The sequence below is a fragment of the Anser anser genome (genome assembly GCF_964211835.1).
Source record: "Anser anser genome assembly, chromosome: 2".
In the NCBI taxonomy this organism is placed as follows: Eukaryota; Metazoa; Chordata; class Aves; order Anseriformes; family Anatidae; genus Anser; species Anser anser.
Window position 1 is genome coordinate 116,007,740 of NC_139721.1, and position 24,807 is coordinate 116,032,546.

Below are 24,807 nucleotides of genomic sequence, written 5' to 3' on the forward strand. Positions count from 1 at the left end.
ACGAAATGGCCGCGCCCTCCTCGGCTTCGCGGTGGGGGCGGGCTTGCGGCGCCAGCGGCCCTTAGCGCCAAATTCAAACGCGCCGCCATTTTGCGGAGCTGGCGGCGGGCGGCGGGGCCGGCGCGGATCATGGCTCCCGGCACCAGAGGTGAGGGCGGCGGGGCCGAGGGGTGAGCGGCGGGCACCCACCGGGCTCCCCAAGGGGCCGGGGCGGGATCCTGGCCGCGGGGTGTAATGTAACCTGCATGCCCGGGTGCCCAGGGGCAGCACCACAGCAGCCCCGCGTTCGGCCGCGCGTCTTCCCTGTTTTCGGCTTTTAATTAGCGGCGATGTCTCTGACTGTAGTCCCTCACAAGTACAGCGTTCACATGAAAGCCGCCCTTTAAAACGGGAACTAAAAACAGTTAGGTGACAGGGACTTCTCCAGGGCGCAGGGCATGCGAGCATCCATCGGCCTAATTTCAGTTTTAAAACGCACTGGTTTTCTTTGGCTAGCTCGTTTTCATGCTTAATGGTTCACTCTTCAAATGTATTAGGATTAAGCACGTCTCTCAAATGTTATTGTGTGAACCGAAGCTGGTAGGTTTGCGTAGCGGCAGCAGGATATTTAAGTGGTATGAATCATAACAAGGAGCCTGGCGCCTTTGCATCTCTTTACTAGTCCACTTTAAAGCAATCCTCCTACAATAAAACCTGTGTACTTTTAGAAACCTTACAAGGTCTTTTGTTATTGGAATATTTTGGTAAATCATCTTTGATTGTTATTTTACTTATTCTTTTATGTTTGATCATGTTACTTATTAATAGTTTGTCTGATTAACCTATGGGAAGTAATTTCACATCAGATTCCCCCTTAGGTAAAAAGGAAGTCTTTGTAGCCATAGGGTGTCATCTCGAAATGCGGAGCTGTCCAATAAGCTGCTTATATAGAATCGTAGAGGAGCTCGGGTTGGTAGGGACGTTAAAGATCACCCGTTTCCAACCCCCCTGCTGTGGGCAGGGATGCCACCCACTAGATCAGGTTGGCCAAGGCCCCCTTGAGCCTGGCCTCGAACACCTCCAGGGATGGGGCATCTACAGCTTCTCTGGGCAACCTGTGCCAGGGCCTTGCCACCCTTACAGTGAAGAACTCCTCCTAATGTCTAGGCTAAACCTATCTTGTTTTAGTTTAAGATCATTCCCCCTTGTCCTGTCGTTATCTACCCGAGTAAAGAGTCCTTTTCTGTCTTTTGTATAAGCCCCCTTTAAATACTGAAAGGCCTCAATGAGGGCTCCCTGGAGCCTTCTCTTCTCCAGGTTGAACCTCCCCGGCTCTCTCAGCCTTTCCTCATAGGAGAGGTGCTCCAGCCCTGTGCTCCAGTCCTTCCTCTGGACCCACTCTAACATCCCCACATCCTTCTTGTGCTGGGGGCCCCAAACCTGGACGCAGCACTCCAGGTGGGGCCTCATGAGGGCAGAGTAGAGGGCCACAATCCCCTTCCTTGCCCTGCTGCCCACCCGTCTGTTGATGCAGCCCAGGATGCAGTTGGCCTTCTGGGCTGCAAGTGCGCACTGCTGGCTCATGTCGAGCTTTTTGTCCGCCAGAGCCCTCAAGTCCTTCTCTGCAGGGCTGCTCTCAATGAGTTCTTCTCCCAGTCTGTCTTTATGTCTGGGATTGCCTTGACCCAGGTGCAGCACCTTGCACTTGGACTTGTTGAACATCATTAGGTTCACGTGGGCACGCTTCTCCAGCCTGACCAGGTCGCTTTGGATGGCATCTCTTTCTTTGGTGTCAACTGTATCACTCAGCTTGGTGTCATCTGCAAACTTGCTGAGGGTGTAGTCAATCCCATCATCTGTCATTGATGAAGATACTGAAAAGCACCGGTCCCAAAACAGACCCCTGAGGGACAGCACTCTTCACCAGTTTCCACCTGGACATAGAGCCATTGACCACCACTCTCTGGGTGTAGCCATTGAGCCAATTCCTTATCGACTGAATCGTCCACCCTTCAAATCCACTCTCTCAAATTTAGAGATTAGGATGTCATGTGGGTTATTGTCAAAGGTCTTACAGAAGTCCAGGTAGATGACATCAGTTAGTCTTCCCTTGTCAACTGATGCGGTCACTCCATCGTAGAAGGTCACCAGATTGGTCAGGCACGATTCATCCTTGGTGAAGCCATGCTGGCTGTCTCGGATCACCTCCTTGTCCTGCATGTGCCTTAACATTGCCTCCAGGAGGATTCATTCCATGATCTTCCCAGGCGCAGAGGTGAGGCTCACTGCTCTGCAGTTCCCTGGGTCCTCCTTTCAACCCTTTTTAAAAATGGCAGTGATGTTTCCTTTTTCCAGTCACCAGAGACTTCAGCTGACTGCCAGGACTTTTCAAATATGGTGGAAAGAGGCTTGGTGACTACATCAGCCTGTTCCCTCAGGACCCTGGGATGGAAGTCATCCATGATGAAAGCGTGCAAATGCTCACGTTGCAGGACTGGAGCTTTCTCTACCTTTGCAAGAAACAGCAAACTTTCTGACAAAGGACGATTGTTACTAAATATTCTCATACAGTTCTGATCATGTATGAGAAAGACGTTTCTAAGGCTTTCTTTTTATCTCCCTCAGTATTGCTTACAGTATTTCCTATTTAAATGATTTTTATGCAATAATTGTATCTTGTTTAATTTTTGTATTTTTTTTCACTTTTTGTTTTATAGATTTACGTGACTCTGCATTGCCTTTGCCGAACTCACCTAGGTAAAGTATTGGCCAGTTCACGTATTTGAATAATGATGTTGTAGAAAAAGTGCAGACAAAACATAGTATAACATTGGAAAGTAATTTTGTAATGTTTTCATGCACAAGATTGTTGCCTACCTCTCTAAACTTCCTTTCAGGTTTTAAAAAATGTTCTCAATAAAATTGTTGTTCTGAGGCATCAGATTCCTTTTTGGAATGTTGCCATGCAGTGAATTCTCATTTGTCTGCTAACTCTTCAGCTGACTCTAGAATATCTTTGAAGAGATGTTAAACTTCCTTGAAGAAATCCTCAGCTAAAAGGGGGGGAAAAAAAAGCTCTCCTCCAGATACACACAGTTTTTGCCAAAACTCAAAATATTATATACTGACAAAATATTTGGCAATTTAGTGGGATGTCTCAAATCCAATGATCCAATGTCAGGTTTTCCCTTTCTCAATTGCTTCCTGTTGTGTTTTTTTTTTGTAGCTTTTCCTCCGCTGTTCTCCCACTCCACATTTCTGTCATGAAGTCCACTTTTAAAATTATTCTGTTCCTTTCTTTCGTATTTTCAAAAGTAAAAATAAATGCCAGTTATAACACCATGTTGCTATAACATCCTTTTGTGAAAGAATTAAGTAAAGGATATCCAAGTTTGCTGTCATTTAATGTAAGAATTTAATTCTTTAATTATTATATTAGTATAAACGTTATTATTGGTTATTTATGCCAGAACTCCTTCAAGCTTTAATATAAGTCATGCACAGTTGCTTATTCAAGTTATATCTACTGGTGCATCTGCCAACAGATGTGATGAAATAAGGATCAAAAATTGATTGTTCTTTCCCCTCCCATAACAAACGGGATTTCAAACGTGTTGTTTTCCCCTCCCATTAGCAAAGAAAATGCTAAAAGATTTCCTGTTGTAATATAGCATCATCTGTTCTATTTGTTAAGTTTTTTCTAACTTTGAGTAGTAAGGAGGATGCCTGAAGCCCATGGTCTTAGAAATTACTGAACCCCCTACTATAACAACAGTGGTTTCTTTATGGCTGTGAGTGTGTGTATATTTCATTGCGAAATGTGCTCTCTTAGAGCTGAATTCACAGGGTGAATTTACATACAGCAGTAACAAATTCCACTAACTTCTTGTTCTTTATTTTTTAATCCGCAACATTGGAACCTTTAATAAATCTGTGACTACTTCTGCCTGTACACATTAATTCATTATAATTTCAGGAGATACCTTTTTATGACTTCAGTAGCTTAATCTGATTTTTTTGTGATTTAATTTTATCAAGCAGCTGATAGATCAGCTATTTCGAAGTAATCTAATGCATAAATATCTGTTTAGTGTTGAAGGTGATGCTATCAAAGTTTATGTAAGGGTACGTCCTCCTTCAGAGGGAACTGCGTTAACTGATGGAGATCAAGGCTTGTGTTTATCTGTTCTTTCATTAAACACCATCCGTCTGCATTCAAAGCCTGAGCCGAAGATCTTCACTTTTGATTATGTTGCAAATATGGAAACAACACAGGTAATAACTTACATAATTTCATAACAGAAGTACAGTTTTTGCCCAGATTTTGGCAACTGCTACACTAAACCTTTCTAAATCTGTAATTCTTTAGGTCTTATTTTTTTTTATGTTCAGACTGGTATATGTAGTTATTGTTTAGAAATGTTGCACTAAATTCTGCTCTAATAGTTTTCATGTGTTTTTAACACCGTTAATTTATTTAATCAAAGTTTGCATTAAAATTAAAGCTTCTATTAGTAAATGTTACAGTAAAGGCATAGACAGAAAATAACCACCTGTTGAGCTACCCACACAAAAATAGCTGACAGTCAGTAGCTGATGTTAAAGATGGGATTTGTATGTTAGGAATTCATGGCATTATATTCCATTAGTTATATTTCCTTCTTATACATCTGTATTTAAACAGATGCATTGTTCAGAGATTTTCACTACTTGGTCCTAATACTCTTAGGACCTTGGAAAAGGTAACATCATCAGGAAAATCTTCCAGTTTATACCTTAAAATATTGTGGTTTTGAAATTCTGAACATAATTTTCATTCATCTAAGACTTCACTCCCATTTAATATCCAAAGCACCATGCTTCAATTTCCATACTCTTAAGGAAGTCTTTCCTTCCTACAGTGTAATCTTAATGGGGAAACCTGAAAGTAATCCATCTCAACAAGCATTTTAAAATCAGTTTGAACACTGAGTGGTTTCTGTAATATCCTTATAAATTGTGATGGGTTCCATAATTCCATAAAGCATTGGTCACTTGTAAGGAGTAAGAACGAGGTCTTTTTAACAGTACCGATTTAAAATTTATTCTAATAAAAGGACAGTGTCATCTTTCAAGTGTCATCTGTCTTTTACATGGAGAAATGAACTGTGCTCAGGATCACATCCAGTCATCCATCTTCATGCAGAAGTCTGCAAAGAAGTTGTAAAGTTCTTAATAAATGCCATAATAAGAACCTGCAATATATACAAAATATCTAAAAGAAAACAAAACGCTATAGGCTATCATTTGTAGGTAGGCTTTTCTTCCAGGTCTAAGAGAAATGCGTGAAAATATATAGAGGACAGCAGTTGTGCAGATTTGCTGAATACACCATCACACAGTGGTAAATGTGAAAAGTTAACTAGTTTTGATCACTTTTATTATTGTTGTTGTTGTTATTATTATTATTTATTAATACTTTACATTTATACATAAATACAACTGAAACCATGTTATGGTGAGTTTTACTATTTTTCTTTCAGTTCCCAACAAGGAACAAAATCACTTGCAGAGGGAGTGTTTTTATGTCACAAAGACTTCTGATACATTGTTTTGCTGTGAGAGAACTCCAAGGTCATGATACTTGTCTGACTTTAAAGAATGCAATTATTATACATCGTGAAGTTATGGCATAGAAAACAGTGATAGAAGAGAGATTTAAACCACAGGTGCCAATTGCCTTTTCTTTCCCTTGTTCCCAGGAGTCTGTGTTCTCAAGTGTGGCCAAAAATATTGTTGAATCTTGTATGAATGGTTACAATGGGACCATCTTTGCATAGTAAGTAATTTAATGGTATTTCATACCAGTTACAATATTTGAGGAGCCTTTTTTAATGAATAATTGTGGTTTTAAGTTCCCAAGTCTGCTTAATGTTGCAGTAAGCTTTGAAAGTGCTTGCTTAAGTGTAGAACAACATAGGGAATATTCATGCAATATTGAAGAGTACTTTAAGGAATCTATTTGTAGGTGTTATGCTTCTAATACTGAAGACCAATAATGTCAATTGTAAACTCATTTTGGCATCATTATTTTTTGTCTTAAAACCAGAAGTTTTATTGTGGTGTTAAAGAGAATGGTGGTTGTTTTCAGTATGTCCATAATAAAAATGAATGAAAATTGCTCTGACTTGATATTTGGCCAGCTCATTTCTTTAGTTAGTCTTAGCTGCCTACGGGAGAACTCATAAATGATAGATTTAACTTTCAAAGTGTTTTCATGGTAGAAGTATATCCATGACCAGTAGCATGAATATCATCATACTAACTCCCAAAATTCTCACTTCGAAAACTGAGTAAGCACTTTGGTCAAAAATGCTAACTTGAATGACTGATCTAATGAAAACTTTACTGTTCTTTTAGCCTAGAACAGCATTTCCAAAACTGAAGTCTATTTTGTTCCAATTTATAAATATAGAAAAATGAAGTGAAATTGCCCTGAAACTTCTCTAGCGTGATTAGTAGCTATGGATAATAAGAGGACATATTCAACTTAAAAGGCTCTTTCTGATTTTTGATTTGTGTGTGTTACCAAGTGACATAAAACCCAGAAGATTGAGCTAAAAATTAGTTTAATGTATATACTAGAAAGCTTTTATTTTAATGTTGATTTCCATTATTTCCCTTTCCAAAAGAAATAAGGAAGAAAATGGATGGGGGTAACAAAAGGTGATTTATCTAACAGATTTTCTGATTTTTTTAGCTTAGACATGTTCAGCTTTCCTCTGTCTTTATTTTATCTTCTGTTTAAAAGAAAATATTTCTTTCATTTGAAACTGATGTTTTTCCTTCGAAGCTACAGATTAATGAAAAGTTCAGAGCTGGAATAAAGCTTTGTTATCTGAATTTTTATTTTTTATTTTTAGTGGCCAGACTGGATCAGGAAAAACTTTTACTATGATGGGTAAGTGCATGAGACAGCTTTATCTTTCAGTGGTTTCATGATATTTTTTGTCTTGAGTTGAAATGTTTTCTTGCTCAAATGCCAGGAACGGTTTAGATTTTTGTCTTTCTGCTGGTATCCTTAAGGCTTAAGAAATGGTGTAGTGCTCAGTGCAGTTACTCTTTCTTTATATCAAAATAGTGAAGTACAGGTACTCTCCTCCATCTTTTTGAGGATGTATATTTTTTCTGTTTTTAACAGGAAAGAAAACTTTTCAATGAAATCAAACATTTTAAATAAATTGTCTCAAAAATGAGTAGATCTGCTCGTTTCCCTGTTCGGCTGATGTGTTCTGTGTGTGTAGAAAAATATTTCAGTATGTAACAGACTTCTACATTAAAAATAATGGTGACATTTTCAAAATAATTGATTCCTATCCAGCTAGGAATTTAAGGTCCTTCTGTATATGGAGCCCCTTGTATTTTTGTTCTTCATACAGTAGTAATTTTAAATGCATTAATATTGTACTTGACATCAGAAAGATAAGGAAATAACCAAAATGGCTGACATATTTTAGAAGACTGCATAGAAATTAAATGAACATGGAGGCGGAGGCAGAACCACTCCATCTTTCTGTTTTTTCAAAGCAGGCTTAAGGTAGCTGTATTGGCATATCTGTACACCTATGTATGTTTTACATGGATGTTCATGTTGTTTATACTATTTTAGATTTAGGTAACCCTATGGACAGATAAAATAACCATCCACAGGCATCATTTAGATTTCATTTAGATTGGATTACAGGATATAGTTTTAGATCTTGAAAGCTGATTTTGTTGAGTTTCTTCTGTGGTTTTGCCATAAACTGACTAAAACTTGCCTAAGCCTTTTATAAGGACACCTTGAAAAGACCAACTATTGCTCTCGAGTCGTACTAACTAAAACTTTTTTTAATTTAAAAATCTCTTTAGGACCATCTGATTCTGATAATTTCACTCACAGTCTGAGAGGTGTAATTCCACGGAGCTTCGAATACTTATTTTTTCTAATTGAACGTGAAAAAGAAAAGGTACATTTATTTATTTATACTTATTAATGTAATGAAAATAGTGTCTCACATTAAAGGTTAGCTAAGACTGGTTGGTAAGCATAGTGTGTAGCAGTTATGTGTCTGGGATTACAGCTGTCTTGCACCAATTTTATTAATCAGAAATTGCGTCTTCCAAGTTCATGTACTCTTTCTTCAGACACAAGCATGCTTATATTTTGAGTCTGAAAGTGCGTCTAGGTTTCTGAATGATGATTGTCATCTGAATATCAGGCATCAGAAATACGTAGTATGTTGAAAATATACAAGCTTAAAGCTTTATATGTATGAAAAATAAACTCACAGCTGCTTAATAAAAACCAGTGTGTTTATAGTATAAATTATTGTGTTTTTCAGGCTGGCAATGGAAAGAGTTTTCTCTGCAAATGTTCGTTTATTGAAATCTACAATGAACAGATTTTTGACTTGCTAGATTCTGCTTCAGCTGGGCTGTTCCTTAGAGAACACATCAAGAAGGGGGTCTTTGTTGATGGTGCTGTTGAACAGGTGTTGTCATCTGCTGCTGAAGCATACCAGGTATTTTTGCTATTTTTTTAATGTTTGGGCTGTTTGTCATAATGCCTATTTGGTAAATATTTTTCTTTGATTAAAGCACTTTTTTATGCATAGTGTCTCTGACACCCTCTTCCCCCAACTCCATCCTCCAAAATAGTGGAAAAAATCTGTTTCTAGGTGATGTTTCTTGACTATCCAACGCATGTAAGAAATCGTGCAATTCTAGAATTTGGAACATATGAATTGCAATCACAGTAATCTTTCCCTAATGCTCATCTTACACACCTCTCAAATAGCAACAGAAAATTACATCTTGTGCTAATTAGGAGGCATGTGTGTTCCAGAAATTGTCAGGTTGATTTCTGCAAGAATGAAACATAGTACTCTTGTGATGATAAATACTTTTTTCCTTTGTACTGCTAGCATATACCAGCATGGGATATGTTATATTCTCAAATGGCAATGGCACTCTTGAAGGAAAGAAATTAAAATTTTAATTAGTATTTTTATTAAGCTTGACTATGTATCTATATAATCCGATCCCTGCCCCAAATCTTTATCTCTATATAATATATACCTATATAAATATTATTTCTGTCTGATATATTACATAAAATATTGGAAAAAAAGTCCTTGTCCTTGAGATTTTCAAAAACTGTTGCACCGAAATATGTTTGTTATTGTTTATTTCATCTGTAAGTAAAGACCGGGAATATTGGGTGCTGCTGGAAGTACTTTATATTGTTTAATATCTTTTTCATGCTTAGGTATTAACTATGGGCTGGAGAAACCGTCGTGTAGCATCAACCTCAATGAACAGAGAATCCTCAAGATCACATGCAGTTTTCACTATCACAGTGGAATCCATGGAGAAAAACAATGAGGTTGTTAACATTCGGTCTTCCCTGCTCAACCTGGTGGACTTGGCAGGGTCTGAGAGACAAAAAGACACCCATACAGAAGGACTGAGACTGAAGGTTAGTTCTATAATATCTGTGGCATCTTTCTCCTTTCGGATGTATTGCCCTGTCCCATCCACCAGGTCTGCTCATTTCTATTCCCTTCTCTGTTCTAGGAGGCAGGTAACATAAATCGATCACTAAGTTGCCTGGGCCAAGTAATCACAGCGCTTGTTGATGTAGGTAATGGAAAGCAGAGACACATCTGTTACCGGGATTCCAAGCTCACTTTTCTGCTACGGGTAATATATAGACTCTGGAATTTATATGCTGATTGGGGTAAAAACAGCATTTGCTTTCTTAAAAGTTTGTTTTTTTTTTTTTTAAAAAAAAAAAAAAGCTGAACGCAGGTACATGGAAAAAAAGCCTGTGTTAATATCAGGCAGATGGAGGAAAGCTTGAAAAATAGCTTTTTACTTGAACATTTAGTTGCTTTACTGCTGTTAATTGAAGACAAGAAATTTCTTTGTTTCTGTTCACTTTTATATTTTCAAGTGTTAATGAAGAAGCATATGTTTTCTTCCTTATAATTTGGGAAAGACTATTATGGTGTGACATTTGAGATGTGTTCTGGATTCCCAGAATTAGCTGATGGGTGCTAATGGTTAGTAAGAATTAAGAATTAGACAAATCTACTGTTTCCTACTTGAGAGTTCATAGGTTCTTCTCAAGATGAACAGAAAATAAAATAGAAGCATTTAAGGACTTCGCTATTAGATGCTAGCATTCACCAGAATTCTGTGAACAGTTACTATTAACTGTAATGACTTTTTTGTATTATAAGACTGTACTTGTACATAATACTTATGTTGCTTACAATGCAGTTTTATTGAAATTACAGCAAAATTTCCCAACCATTCCATCTGTTTTATGTACATCTTAAAAGCGTTAACCTCTGCAGAATTATATTTTTTCCAATGCAACACAAAATGCATAGAAATTTGAAGAGAATTGTAACTGTATGAGGTGTTAATTTCTTAAGTTGTTGTTTTTTCAAGGTGATTGTAGTACAAAGAAGTCCATAAACAGGACCATCTTTACTAGAGAAAGAATAGTGTTGAGGCTTGTGGGCTATTTTGCGGTGCTAGGCTGCCTGCTATAGCCAAAGACCTACTGATAAAGCTATCTTCTGTTGTGTTTTGCTTTTTTAAACAGGATTCTCTTGGTGGTAATGCAAAAACATGTATAATTGCCAACGTCCATCCTGGATCCAGATGTTTTGGTGAAACACTGTCCACCCTTAATTTTGCTCAGCGAGCAAAGTTGATTAAAAACAAGGTATATGAGTTACTCAGTGTCTTTATGATTGAAGCAAATGCGTTTTTTGTCATTTAAATGACATATCTACAAACAGGGATAGCTTCATTGAAACAATCTTGTGCTATCACTAATTGAAAGGAATACAACATTTTAAAATACTCAGGAAAGCAAACTTAGTATTTTTGACAAATTATTTTTGAAAAAGACTTGTTTGCTTTTGATTGTGAATATACTACGACTGTTGGAGGCTTGATAATGGCTGATAGTGTTTTTCTTTGCTTGTTCTCTGAGCACTTCATTAGAAAATGTAAAATGGAAGTAAATCTACTAAAAATTAATGTTGACATGACACATATTCAGTGGTATTTCAGTGCATCTAGTTTCTATATATGCTAATATCTTTATAAAAATTTCTCATGAGTGAATTTTGAAAGTGAAAAGTGAATTTGAACGAATTTTGAAAGTGAAACAGTGAATTTGAATGAATTTTTGAAAGTGAAACATCAAGCTAGAAACTACCGCCTTCATTTTGAACAGCAAAGCTAAGCATTATACGTTAATCCAAAGCAAACTGTCCAGAAAAAATAAATTTCTTAATCATTATTTTTGGCAAAAGTGTAACTTACTGGCTGCTCAGTAAATTGAACATTTACCCATGAATTCTTCCTTTCCAAAGACAGAAAGTTTTATTGCTTTGCAGTCTTTGAGTTTTCTCTTATCCTATGCGTTAAAATACAGTTCTCATTTGTACTTCCTAATTTTCCCTTAAATATTTACGAAAGGCTGTGGTAAATGAAGACACACAAGGAAATGTGAATCAGCTACAAGCTGAGGTCAAGAAGCTGAAAGAGCAGCTTGCACAACTTACATCAGTACCATCTATGCGTGATATCTCTGTAGCACAAGGTACGAGTTTGGGTGGGGGGAGAACTTCTTTTGTAGCTAAGTGTGTTGGAACTTTGCGTAATTCATGAAGTTTCTCAACAATTACTGTTAATGTAGGAACTGACCTATAGAGACTGCATGTGTCTTATAGATCATTTTGCCTGTATTTATATCCAGTATTTTGCAGAAGTTGTTCGTGTGGTGTTCGAGTACTGGGATGTGTTTCTATTTATATAATACCGAAATTAATTTTTCCGTTTTGTAAGAGGTATGCTGCCCAGTATTTTCGATAACCAAAAGTTTACTTGTATATTTGGGGGGGGGGGGGGGCACTAAGGTACTAATGATGCCCATCAAATGAATCAGCATTCTTTTTTATCTCAGGACCGGACTTTCTCCCCTATTCTTTTGCCCCTTCAGGAAGGTGCGATACAGATCATAGCATAGCTGTGTAATACTTATATATCTCTTCTCACTGAAATAATGCTACCGTATACTGTTTGATTACAAGGTAGTAAACTTGGTCTTGTAACTCTTAGCGTGTTCCTGAGTCACTTATTTTCTGACCCTGTCAAGAAATACATACAGTTTCAAAAGTTACTCTAAAAGTTAGAAAGACTTGTCTAACATGAAGCATCTGTGGTTGAGTTTTCCTAAGGAAAGATAACTGCTCTGGGTTTATGCACATTTACACAGTAAAAATAAGTCAGTGATTTTGTGGGACAGTGAATCTGTGTCACTCCCAGAATACTGACAGAGGGCTCAAAACTGTCGTTAAACTTGATAGAGTTCTGAAGGAAAGCAAGTGATAATGCTTCAGTGCTGAAGAGAGGTTGGTCCTCTGTTCATATGCAGAACCTAATATTATAGAAGATTTGTTTAGTCTATACAAATAAATTGTGATATTTGTAATATTTGATCACACAAAAATATAAAATCTGCTTAGTGGGGGCTTTAAAAACATAATGGCATTTTTTAGTCTATTAATTGACTATAGGGTAGTTATTTTATACCTAGATACTATGGTGATTAGTACTTACAAATAATTGGGCTTGCCTGGATGAGGCAAGGAAAGCTATTTTCAATTTCTAAATGGATGAGTTAAGCCTGTTTAAATTCTTGTGCGAATACTTTCCTTCCAGTTTAAGTCACTAATTATCCACTTAATTCACATTCATTTTTCTGAATTTCCTTCTTATAAAACAGTTATTACAGCTTGCACATATTAAAAGTGGACTAATATTGCCAGTAATGTCCATCAAATTAATTTCAGAGAGGTTTTGAATTTTATTAGATACACCCAGCAGAACAAACTGATTCTTTTATTTTAATAAGTTCATTGTGAAGTTGTTTAATGCTTGAACAATTTTGTTAATTATACGATTATGTATGTTGATTCCATTCTTTACCAGCACTTGGGGGTGGCTAAGAACTATAGTCTAGACTTCTTTACTGTGGGTATGGACGTGATGTTTGTAGAGGAATTACATTATTCAAAGAATTTACTGAAATTTTCTTTACACAATTGTCACGTTATATGTGTAGGAAAACCTGGTTAACTGGTATTTTAATAAATTTGGCATTTGGTTCTTTGACTTACCCTACAGGTGTTATTGAAAAGGGGAAAAATAGCATAAATTACTTGAATAACTTTATTGAAGCAATGCTGTTCTGGGAGAAATCGGAAGGTGAGAAGAAGGTAAGAAAGCAATAATTATTTCTATGTTCATTCTGTGTACTCTCTGATGGGGGACAAGTGAGCATACTGAAATTGACTCCGTGTTTGTTTTCTCAGTTCTTGAATAAAAACTCTGTCCAAAGACAATAAGGTTTGGTAACAAGGAAACTGGTCAAGTGACACTTAAAATAAAGTCTTTCACCTCAAATTCATTCCATAGGCTAGCTTTCATAGTATGTTTAGTCTTAAAGGGTGGGTTGGTTGGTTGGATTTTTTTAATGAAAATTTTGAACAGAACAACAAACATCTATCACTTAATATTAGGTAAATCTGAGTGTTTGGGTCAACAGTGTGTTTTCTGAGGCAAACCTCTGTCATCTGCATTTTTCTGTGCTTTTGTTAATTTCATAGTGCAGTGCTGGATCATTAATATTTATTTTTTCCGGAAGAAACTGAACTGAAAGAGACATTCTAGGGGTGCGCCTGATGTGCTTCACTGTCTGTGAACGTTTAGTCCATGGGATCATACTGGAGCTTGTTCTATGTGAAATTTTTGCAATAAATATAGCGTGGAATTTGAGTTTTTAGTATGATCTGTTCTCTACAGATCTGCTCCAAATGAATGTTAGTCTGTGTATTTACAGAAACTATTCTGAACTGAGTTTTGCATGATTTGTGTCAATATATGTATGTGATATGTACGCGTCAAATTCATTTAGTGCAATTGTCACTTTGCCATTAATCTATATACGTGCTTCCTAAGAATTTATTAGAAAAAATTGCTCAACTAGAAGACCTGTGTGCCAAGAAGGAGAAATTTATTCAGTCTAATAAAATGATAGTCAAATTCCGTGAAGACCATATTGTTCGCTTGGAGAGATTGCATAAAGAAGCTGGCGGAAGTTTATTGCCAAAAGAGCAAGACGATCTCCTCAGTGAATTGAGGGAGGAATTGCAGATGCTCAGAGAACAGGCAAGTCTTCTGTTTATTTTCCTTTCTAGAACAATTTTGTTTTGTTAAACTAGCTCATATGACGGAGCCCTTGGATGGGTGGATTCAAGTTCTTTGGGAAAGAAAGGCAGGAGAAAATAGGATGTAAAATTTTGCTCCTTTGCATAAAGAAGCATCTCAAATGCATAGAGCTCCCCTTTGGAAGGGGAAGCAGGTAGGTTGAGAGCTTATGAGTTTTCATAAGAGAGGCTAGTAAGGATGGTGTTATGGTGGGAGTATGCTACAGGCAACCTGGTTGGGGTTAGGTAGGGGTTCAAGCTTCCTTTAAGGAGCTCAGTAAAGTCACAAATACTCATCTTCATGGGACACTTATCTCCATGGCATCTGCTGAAAGGGCAAGACAGCAGGATGCAAAGAATACAGGAGGTTTCTGAGGGGTAACAAACAGATGTTAGATGGGCCAACGAGAGGTGATACTACCCTGGAGCTGTTTGAGGAAGGCAAATAGCAAAGTACATATTTCAGGTATAGGCTTCAGGTTTTTCAGGGACTGGGATAGGATAGGGTAGGTGGTATCGTTTGTGAGGCAGCTCTGAAGAATAGAGAAGCTCAGGAGAGAAGGCAGTTCTTCAAAAACAATTTCTTCCAAGCACAAGAACTTCTTTATACTTAAGGAAAGGGGTAACAGTTGTATATGAAGATCAGCTTGAATCAATCTGGATCTCATAACTGGTCTCCAAAGTGAAGGGGGGGAGGGGGAAGTAGTACAGAAGTCAGGTCAGGCGTTAAAAGACTACAGAAGCATTAATAGAGCATGTAGGAATAGGGTTAAGAAAGCCGAAGCTCAAAGTTGAAATTGAAAAGGGATGTTGAGTGCAGCCAGGAGAGCTTCTGCTGTTTTATTACCAGTAAAAGAATAAACAAAGAAAATATAAACCCACTGTATTCTTTGAGGGCAGATTCCAAGGGAGTAAGAAAATAAATAGAAAACATTTGGGAAGATAAAACCACTCTAGGGAATACCTTTTTTTCCCTTTTCCATTACAACTCAAGGCTCATTAAAGATAGTAGAGCAGCAGCTAGATGTGCATAATGTTGTCTGTAAAATAAAAACTGTTGAAAAAAATACTGCTTATCACAGATGGAACAACACCCACGAATTGCAAAGTACGCCATGGAGAATCATAACCTCAGAGAGGAAAATAAAAGACTTCGTTCTTTACAGTCAGTAAAAAAGGCACAGGAAATTGATGCTCAGACCATTGCAGAACTAGAAAAAGCTTTTTTGCAAGCTTCAGCCACAGAGAAAACAACTGGAGGTAAAAATATGCTAATATGTTTGAGCTAAATAGGCTTACTGTATTTCTGTTTTGTGCAAAGTAGGGTTGAAGATGTCTTCATGTTTTTTTGGTTTTTTTTTTGCTTTCCTCAAAGTGATACTTGAAGACTTTGATAAAACAGGTTTAGTTCATTTTATTCGTTTTCCATCTCTAGTTCATTTTATTCATTTTCCATCTCTACTACTATGTTGGTCAAAAGCCTAAAAATGTTTTCATTTTGATAAAACTTAAGGTATTAGAGCTTTTCTATGATTTCATCATCTGTATGTTTGTTCTGTAGGTCAGCATTTACATTCTACCACCATATCAGTGGAAGGCAACTCACTGGCATCTGTTGAAAAGCTGAAAGCACGCCTGCTACAAACTCAAAGCGAACTGGCAAGTTCAAAACAAGAATATGAAGAATTTAAAGAGCTAACCAAGTGAGACAAAACAGTATAGAAATGTGTTCGGTTAAATGTCTAATTACTGGTATTGATCTTTAAAAGTTCAATTCAGATCCTGAATATACAGTCAAAGTACGTTCTTTGCGTATAAGAGGGACAGTTTATGAAAAACAGGGCATGCTTGCAGAATCTGTTCCAGTTCAACTTGTCAACTTGATTACTCCCAAAGTAGTAAACACCTGTGAAGCAATCAGCAACAGTGCAGATGTTCCTTCAAACTTCTCTGTCTTTTCAAAAACTCTTCCTGATCCTAAGATGCAAAATGATGATTCACAGCATGCAGGAGTTGCACATGCCCTGGAAATCACCTAAGTCACTTGCTTCCTGTATCAGGAAGAGTTTGGCTTAGTCAGCAATGTCTAGCAAATATTTTCAGTAACTGAATTGCTACAGATGGAAACAACAGGAACTAGTAGTTGATGTATTTTCTGGGGCAGGAGAGGGGAGGTTTGTTTGTTTGTTTTGTTTGTTGTTTTTTTTTAGTGCTACAAGACTTTAATATAACTTTTTAAGATTACAAGCTGGAGTCACTATAAATGTAGAATCCAAGCATTCCAGAAAATTTGGGCTAACCTGTTAATTTCTGTCTCCACTTCAAAGATTTTTAAGAAGGTGATAATACCAGCGTCCTGAGACTTGTTATTGGAACAAAGATTTAATTCAGACGAGAGCAAAGGCTTAGTGTCAATAGCTCATTTAATGTCCACTTGCTTTGACATCTACACATGAGATACGGGTCTACTTAGGCCTTACTAACATAGTTAAAAAGTTTACTGTCAGTGCTTGAGGCCAGCAGAAGATAATGTAAAAGGCCCTGAATAGTACCTTCAAGGTTTTTATTATTAGTAATAATAATATTACATTCACATGCCAGTGGATATTGCATGGTTTAACTTGATAAACCCCATTACTGAAAAATTCAGGTCCTGTGACTGAAGATACAAGAAAAATAATTGCATTTTCAAAGAATGCAATATTAATCTGGAAGGCTAAAGGGACCTGATGCTCTTTTGTTATCTTTATTTTTTAGCTTGTACATAACGTTTTTATTGGTTTCAGTGAATCTAGAGTTTAATTCTAGAAGCATTGGGTCCAAAGCAACATTTTGATTTCTGCCTCACCATTTTTTTTGACAAAGTAACTTTGTAATGTCCTTTTTATGTATTCAGACAACTGTACGAATCTGTTTTTATTCTTAGATTTGAGTATGGTAAATCTTATATTTATAAGTCATGCTGTTATGATCTACTGAGTCTACCAATTCAGCAATATATCTGTTGTCCTGTATCATCGGTTAGAAAGGTTTATTCATATCTAAATATATAATTTTCCTGTCCATGCAATGTATTTATGCATGTCTTGCTTTCTTTATAGTATGTATGCAATTTTTGTTATCAGTTATTAGCATTTGTCTTAGTGGAATGCAATCAAACAGGAAGGTGCTTTTGATCCTTTAGATTCACACTGGGTTCGCTTCTGGATTTCACTAAATATTAAACTTGATTCCAGTTTCACAGTAACTGGATGCTTAATTTTGCATGCAAGTGATAACTGTGTGCTGTAACTGAATAAGTAGAACAAAACAGAACAATTTCACAAAATCCCTGCTAATTTTTCTGCTGCGACTTAGCAGTCAGAACTAGAGTTTTAATCTGTTCCGTATGTTTTGTTGCAGGTGCTAAAATCATGAGGCAAATGATAACATTAAACTGCCAAAAGATGAAATAGCATATTTCCTTTGTACACTTTGACCTTACAATTAGGTCAGTAAGGTCCATGGTCACAGTAACAGCATGTAGCTCTGCAAAATGCCTAATGGAAATTATTCCTAAATTTCTACTCAACTGTTGGATTTCAGTTAAAGTACTCCTATAAGGCAAAATAATCTTAAAAGAGCAGCATTTCCAGAGAAGGGGAAAAAAAAATCTTTAAAGGATTTTCTTTAATCCTGGCAAGTACCAGTTCAGACTTCTCGTATAACTGGATAACATTTCTAAAGCTTAAAGCCATATTGGTATGGGTGATATCACTTTCTCATAAAAGGAATTGCAGAGTTCTCAGCTTATTTTCTACCATGTAATGGATTTTTTCTTACATATTTAGTTATCCATCTGCTTTTTTCATTACGCAAGCACAAATAAGCTTCTTAGCTTATTTTTTGTTTTTTAAACTTTTTAATATAGCAGTGGTGGCTTTCTTCTCAAAATAATGTATTTCAGTGTTTGGCCAAGAGTTTAGCTGTTCAGTATGATGCTCGTTGGCAGTGCTACAGCTTGTTCATACTGATGGAGAGTTTTTCACAGTATTAAAATACTTCCTGAACAGGAAAAAGCATATGGAACTGGAATCAGAACTTCAATCCCTTCGGAAAGCAAACCAACATCTTGAGAACATTTTGGAGGCAACTAAAGCACACAAGCGCCGAGAAGTCTCTCAGTTGCATAAGCTACATAGAGAAACTCTTAAGGTATGAAAATAAGTTTAAAAAACACATGTACTTACTCCAAGTTGCGTGAGAGCATAGGCCTTCATTTCTGTGATCCCTTAGCCTTGCTACTGTAATGTTTGTGTAGTAAACGAGGAATGCTGCTTTTGTGTTTTGAAGTATTTCCTAAATGACTGCTATTGTAATCAGATGACAAATCTGAAAGTGTAGTGGTTTAAAACTAACGGCCTTCGAGCATTTTATTTCATTATTCTGCCTATAGAACTGTGAAATACAATACTAGATAAAGTCTAATTCCTTTTTGCGGTTAAAATAAAGACTGCTTTGTAATCTTTGTAACAGAACATAACAACTCCAACAAAAGCTTACCAGCTAAGATCTCGTCTAGTGCCACGAATAAGCCCAGAGATTTCAGATTATCACTCTGAAGATTTCCAGTGTTCTGAAGAGATGGATGACATTTTTAAAGAGCCAGTTCCCCCAGAGATGAATGAACAAGCATATGAGGCCATTGCAGAGGAGCTCAAAGCAGCACAGGTGAACGTTCTGAATAAAAACTGAAGCGTGTGTATAACTTTATTATAAAGCAAGTTGGACATAAAAGTAGCTCCTGCCAAGTATATTGCAAAGTGCTTGGAAAACTGATGCATACAAATACTTGAGCCATTGCTAAAAAGCTCTCTAATTATATGTTGTATGTCTTAATTGTATATGGAGCTGAAACTTGCTATGCATTTTGTCTGTATAATAGCTATTTACTTTTTAAACTGTAGTTTGAGATATACAGGACACTTAAACTTTTACTATTCTAGCCTGATAACTTGTTTATAAGGAAACTTCCTGATGGTTCTGTGGTGACAGCAACATTTGGAACAATACCCAAGCGTGGTATAGAATAGTGCATTATTTTAAGAAACCTGCCAAATATTGCCATTGTCTTGTATCTTTCCTAAAGCAGAGGGAGGGTCTTTTGACGTAGAGTGCTACAATGTTATCTGAACTACTCTCTAGAACTGGAGCTAAGGTCAGTGCAGATATTAAAAACCAAACCCAAAAACCCCACACCTTGTAAAACAGACAAAATTCTTTTAAGGAATTTATTCAGTGTTGATGTTTAGTAACTTTGTTTTCAAGTCTTATATCTGTAAGACAGATGCATGTCTGAAAATTAAGCACACATATAAGAGCTCATAGGATTCAGTGTATTATTCTCTGATGGATTTCCCTGTGTTCTAGCAGTTTAGTTGGCAATAGGAGAAATCAGCTACTGAGGTTACCAGTCTATTTTTGAATGTTCTGCTTTATGTTGGTTTAGGTCATTTAAAAATAAATGTCAACTTTTTTTTTTTTAATATGCACAGACTGCCATATGGCATGTGAGAGTAACTGGAAGATGAGTGTTCTAATTTTGGGTGTCTGTTGTGTCACAGGAGCAACTGAGCACAATGCAGACAAAGCTGGATGAAGAGGAAAGCAAGAATATGAAACTCCAGCAGCAAATTAATAAACTGGAGCATCATTCTGCACAAATACAGGAGGTGAGAGGAGAATGTAATGTAGGCTTATATTTGAGTGTCGCTATGGCAAGGTGCTATCTACTGCACTTGAACTACTGTGTCGCTAAGTGAGGTCAGAAGTGTTACAAGAATTTTGACTTTTGAAAAATTTACTAGAATCGTAGCTCAGGACTATGCAGAAAGACAGGGACTTAAATTAAAATAGCATTGCAGTTTAAAAATAATAAATGAATAAGTTGTGATTCTGAGCCTGCTTGATCATAAACTAAAACATAAGTAAATGAACATTCAAGATGCCCATGCTTGCTTTTGGCCAACTTCATGATTTCTGGAGAAACAGGAATAGTCACAAAAGGAAATTTTAAATTTAAGAACGCATGAATATATTGCTTGCCTCAATTGGAACTGAACTGAAAAGTCATTAATACATAAAATATTTACAAGTCTTAAACTTGTCTTAAGTTTATTTACAAGTCTTAAACTCTCGAGGGAAGGAAGGCTCTGCAGGAGGATCTGGATAGGCTGGACCGATGGGCTGAGGTCAACTGTATGAAGTTCAACAAGGCCAAGTGCTGGGTCCTGCATCTGGGGCGTAACAACCCCAAGCAGCACTACAGGCTGGGAGATGAGTGGCTGGAAAGCTGCCTGGCAGAGAAGGACCTGGGAGTACTGGTTGATAGTCGGCTGAATATGAGCCAGCAGTGTGCTCAGGTGGCCAAGAAGGCCAACAGCATCCTGGCCTGCATAAGAAGCAGTGTGGCCAGCAGGTCTAAGGAGGTGATTGTGCCCCTGTACTCGGCTCTGGTGAGGCCGCACCTCGAGTACTGTGTTCAGTTTTGGGCCCCTCGCTACAAGAAGGACATGGAGGTGCTTGAGAGAGTCCAGAGAAGGGCAACGAAGCTGGTGAGGGGTCTGGAGAACAAGTCTTACGAGGAGCGGCTGAGGGAGCTGGGGTTGTTCAGCCTGGAGAAGAGGAGGCTCAGGGGCGACCTTATCGCACTCTACAGGTACCTTAAAGGAGGCTGTAGCGAGGTGGGGGTTGGTCTGTTCTCCTACGTGCCTGGTGACAGGACGAGGGGGAATGGGCTACAGTTGCGCCAGGGGAGGTTTAGGTTGGATATTAGGAAGAACTTCTTTACTGAAAGGGTTGTTAGGCATTGGAATAGGCTGCCCAGGGAGGTGGTTGAGTTGCCATCCCTGGAGGTCTTTAAAAGACGTTTAGATGTAGCCCTTAGTGATATGGTTTAGTGGAGGACTTGTTAGTGTTAGGGCAGAGGTTGGACTAGATGATCTTGGAGGTCTCTTCCAACCTAGACGATTCTGTGAAACATTTTTTGATTTAACATAGAAAAGGAAGAGTAAGGCTTGTTCTCTTCCTCTATCAGTGCCATTTCTGTTAGCTCTGTTTTAGGGTAGGTTTCAGCTTTCAAGTTGTGGTTGCTTTTAAATGATTTTTTCCCTTTACATAAGGTAACTTCTTCAGTTGTGTTGAAGTATGTTTTCTTGGACTTCTGTGGATTTCAGATTCACCTACATCAAGTGTTAGGATCAGCTAATGAACTATTCTTAAACATTATCGTTAAAGCTCTGTGACTTAACCTCCTATGTTTCCTTCCATTTACAATTTTTACTTCTCTCTTCCAGCTTCTTTCATCTGAAAGGAATGACTGGAGTAAAGAGCGCCAGGAGCTACTCGAGCAGATAAAATTGCTTGAAAAACAATTCCAAGATGCTCAAAGCAAGGCTGATAGTAAGTCTATGCAATACTGAAATCCCATGTGAAGTTTTGAGGTGTCTTAATTTTATGAGTCAACAATAGTATATGCTGAGTAACTATTTGGGTTTAAGATGTTAAATGTTGCACAGGTTTGATTTAAAATAAAACTATAATACTTGCAGAACAGTTTTTTCTCTGCCCAGTCTTGCACACTATACAATATTGATAATCGTTCTGTCTTGACTCTGATATGAATAGAATACAGGACACAGTATTTTAAAAAGAAAACATTAGCTAAAAATAAAGGGGAATTCTCTGTCAGTGTATGTAAATGCAGTCATTTTTGATGATACCTTCTAGAATGTTTTTGATTTTGTCCATACACTTCATTTCAAAGTCAATGTTTTTACTGACTTTGAGTAGTAAATCCTTGTCTGTGACCTTCAAAGCTAATCCCACTGAAAGTGTGTAAGGCTTTGTAAGACTTTCCCAGGATGTCCCGTACTGTTACATGTCCTGTATCTAGCAGTTTTACAAATCAATAACATGAAAAATATTTTGTTTTTCAATAGTATTAAAAAGTGAAGTCCATGACTTACGCATTGTCCTGCAGTCTGCAGACAAGGAGCTGTCTGCTGTAAAACTGGAATATAATGCCTTTAAGGAAAAGCAAGAAAAGGAAATGAGTCAGCTTTCTAGCAGACATATGGATGTACAGTTTCAGCTGGACAGCGTCAGGTATGTTGGCAGTTTGGTAAAATGTCTTAACCTTTCTTCTGAATGCATCCTCTGATTTAGTTCTTCTTTTCTGCCTTCAAACTTGCACTTTGCATCTCCTATTTAAGGTTGTTATTGTGTGCTTATGTTCTTTCCTTATTTATTTCTTTGCTCAATTCTTTTCAGAGGTGAAACATGGCGAAACTAGCAGAAAGATATTTAAATGAAGCTTCCTTGATTTTGGTTTGTTTGTAGTATTTTCCCATTAAGTAGGAGATAACCTATAAGCTTTTTGATCTCCAAAAGTTAAGTAAAGAAGCATGATACTTTGTTTTTTTTTCCCAGCTTAGCGTTAAAAATAACTATCACTCCTCAGGCTGTTCACATGAAACAGGTGACAGGATGATGCTGATCTGAAAATACAAACAGAAAGAAACCATAAAAATAAACTGAAGTCTGTCTGTTGAAGCCTGAACAGCTTGCTCAGTTGTATGCATTAATTGACATTCAGTATTATTGGGAGTTGGAAATCTGTGAGGTTTTTAATCGTTAGTGTGACTTAGTTGTGATGTTTCTTTGTTGTTTTTTGTTTGTTTGTTTATTTTTCTTTGGGGAGGGCTTTTTTTTTTCTTGCCTGGAAAGTTTACATTATTGCATTATAATGGGTAATGTCTTGGCAGAAGTCTTTTTTTGAGTGATGCGTTGTGAGACTGGGAACCAGCAATTGAAATTCAGTGTTGTGGTCTCCTTCATGCCTTGTGTTAGCAAAAGTACTGACTTCTTTGGAGGATGTACAGTAAATATTCTTACTAGAGGCTCTCCATTAATAACATGATTCCTAACACCTGTTTAGCAGTTTTTACCCTTCTTTGCTTTTCACTTCTGTGAAAGATCAAATGAAATAAGGATAACAATTTGGGAAAGTCTGGGTTATTTCCTTTTAGAATATATAAAGGCTTTATATGGAATAAATAACACATATCAGCTAAGCAGATTAGGTGCTCAGTAACTTTCTAATAGCTACAGAGTTTTTTTTTTGTCCAACAGCTGGATAAAAATAAAAAACATGGCTGAACACCATTATCAAATCACAGTGACTGAAATTTCTATAGAAATTGGCAAGAAGTACATTATTTCTAGGGGTCAAAAGGAGTACTCTGCATTCTCTGCTAGTGCCTGTTAAATTTCCTGTGCCTTTCATAAATTTGGGTTTGGGTGTTTTAAAAGAAAAAATTGTTATAGTCACTTTTCTTGAAAGTAACTCTGGATTCACTGAAGATTGTAAATACAATTGATTGGGTTGTTTCTGTAAGGAAACAAGATATTGATACTGTGGTTTGTTTTTGTTTATTTTTAAATAAAGGTTAGAACATGAGAAGATTCTTGAAGAAAAAGCAAGCCTTCAGGATGACTATGACAATGTGCAAGAAGTAGCAAAATTTGAGACAGATCAGCTGAAGCAACAACTTGAGGACAGAAGACAAGAAACTGAAGCTATGAAAACTGAGCTTTGTGTAAGAATCAGAGCTTTTAAAAGACTTTATTATACAGTTACTCATATAGCCAGTTTGTTTAATTCCTGTTATATTAGCGATAATAGATTCCACAGTGATAGTAGGTTTCCTAGTGATCTCATTTGAAGATAAAAACAGATTTCTTTTAAAATTTAGTGCAAGATTTTTTAAATACAGGCTAGAAGAAATAATCAGCACGGTCTACTAGCAGTTTTTTTTGGCTGAAGAAGTTGCAGTGGAAATTTTGAGCAAAATGGGTTAATTAGCAAAGGAATAAGAAACTGCTTCAGGAAAGAACCCCGACACCTAAATGCTCTTGATCTCCTATCTTAGTGCTAACTAAAATTAGTTTGCTTATTCCATCTTGATTTTTTTAAATAAACTGCTTTGTATAGTGGATGTGATCCTGTTAAAATTCTTTATGCCTTTTTGTGGGGGATCGTTGTCCTGCAATTTAGTTGATACTGTCCTTGAAAGCCTGTCAGACTGCAATGACTGCAAAACAGCAATAAGGTTGCTCAAGGGCTCTTGCAAATGATATTCCCAAGTTTTCTGCAGCGTACACTGTTTGCCTACTCAGCAAGTTTGATTTCCCTTTCAGTGTTTAAAGGAATACTAACAGATTGAAAAATCATTGTTTTAAATTACTGTTAGTCAAAGATCTTGAATTGCCGGTTAGAATTTGAAACAGCTTCTCCACCCACAATTAATCTACATTGGAAAATCCTGATTTTTTCCTTTAAAGATTTGAATATTGGGGAACATTGCAGCGAAAGGGAATAATCATCAATGGCAGGTGAAAAGAGCTGATAGCTTAATATAAATAAGACTTTGGTTGTAATTTCTCCAGGACAAAGCTAAATATCTTTTTCCAT

General features: G+C 37.0%; 1 protein-coding gene across 1 annotated transcript in view; it reads left to right on the forward strand.

Annotated features, from left to right (window-relative positions):
- Window positions 1-3: 3 nt before the first annotated feature.
- Window positions 4-24,807, forward strand: part of KIF15 (kinesin family member 15) — a 36,933-nt gene continuing 12,129 nt past the window's right edge. The window contains exons 1-21 of the mRNA XM_083825678.1: window positions 4-148; window positions 2,697-2,736; window positions 4,071-4,254; window positions 5,721-5,797; window positions 6,882-6,919; window positions 7,870-7,967; window positions 8,343-8,522; window positions 9,269-9,478; window positions 9,577-9,702; window positions 10,616-10,738; window positions 11,503-11,626; window positions 13,213-13,304; window positions 14,047-14,256; window positions 15,377-15,554; window positions 15,856-15,997; window positions 18,347-18,488; window positions 18,810-19,004; window positions 19,898-20,005; window positions 21,629-21,734; window positions 22,274-22,439; window positions 23,782-23,932. Of these exons, the coding sequence (XP_083681804.1) occupies window positions 130-148; window positions 2,697-2,736; window positions 4,071-4,254; window positions 5,721-5,797; window positions 6,882-6,919; window positions 7,870-7,967; window positions 8,343-8,522; window positions 9,269-9,478; window positions 9,577-9,702; window positions 10,616-10,738; window positions 11,503-11,626; window positions 13,213-13,304; window positions 14,047-14,256; window positions 15,377-15,554; window positions 15,856-15,997; window positions 18,347-18,488; window positions 18,810-19,004; window positions 19,898-20,005; window positions 21,629-21,734; window positions 22,274-22,439; window positions 23,782-23,932 (2,709 nt within the window). The 5' untranslated portion in view covers window positions 4-129. The remainder of the gene's footprint in view (window positions 149-2,696; window positions 2,737-4,070; window positions 4,255-5,720; window positions 5,798-6,881; window positions 6,920-7,869; window positions 7,968-8,342; window positions 8,523-9,268; window positions 9,479-9,576; window positions 9,703-10,615; window positions 10,739-11,502; window positions 11,627-13,212; window positions 13,305-14,046; window positions 14,257-15,376; window positions 15,555-15,855; window positions 15,998-18,346; window positions 18,489-18,809; window positions 19,005-19,897; window positions 20,006-21,628; window positions 21,735-22,273; window positions 22,440-23,781; window positions 23,933-24,807) is intronic.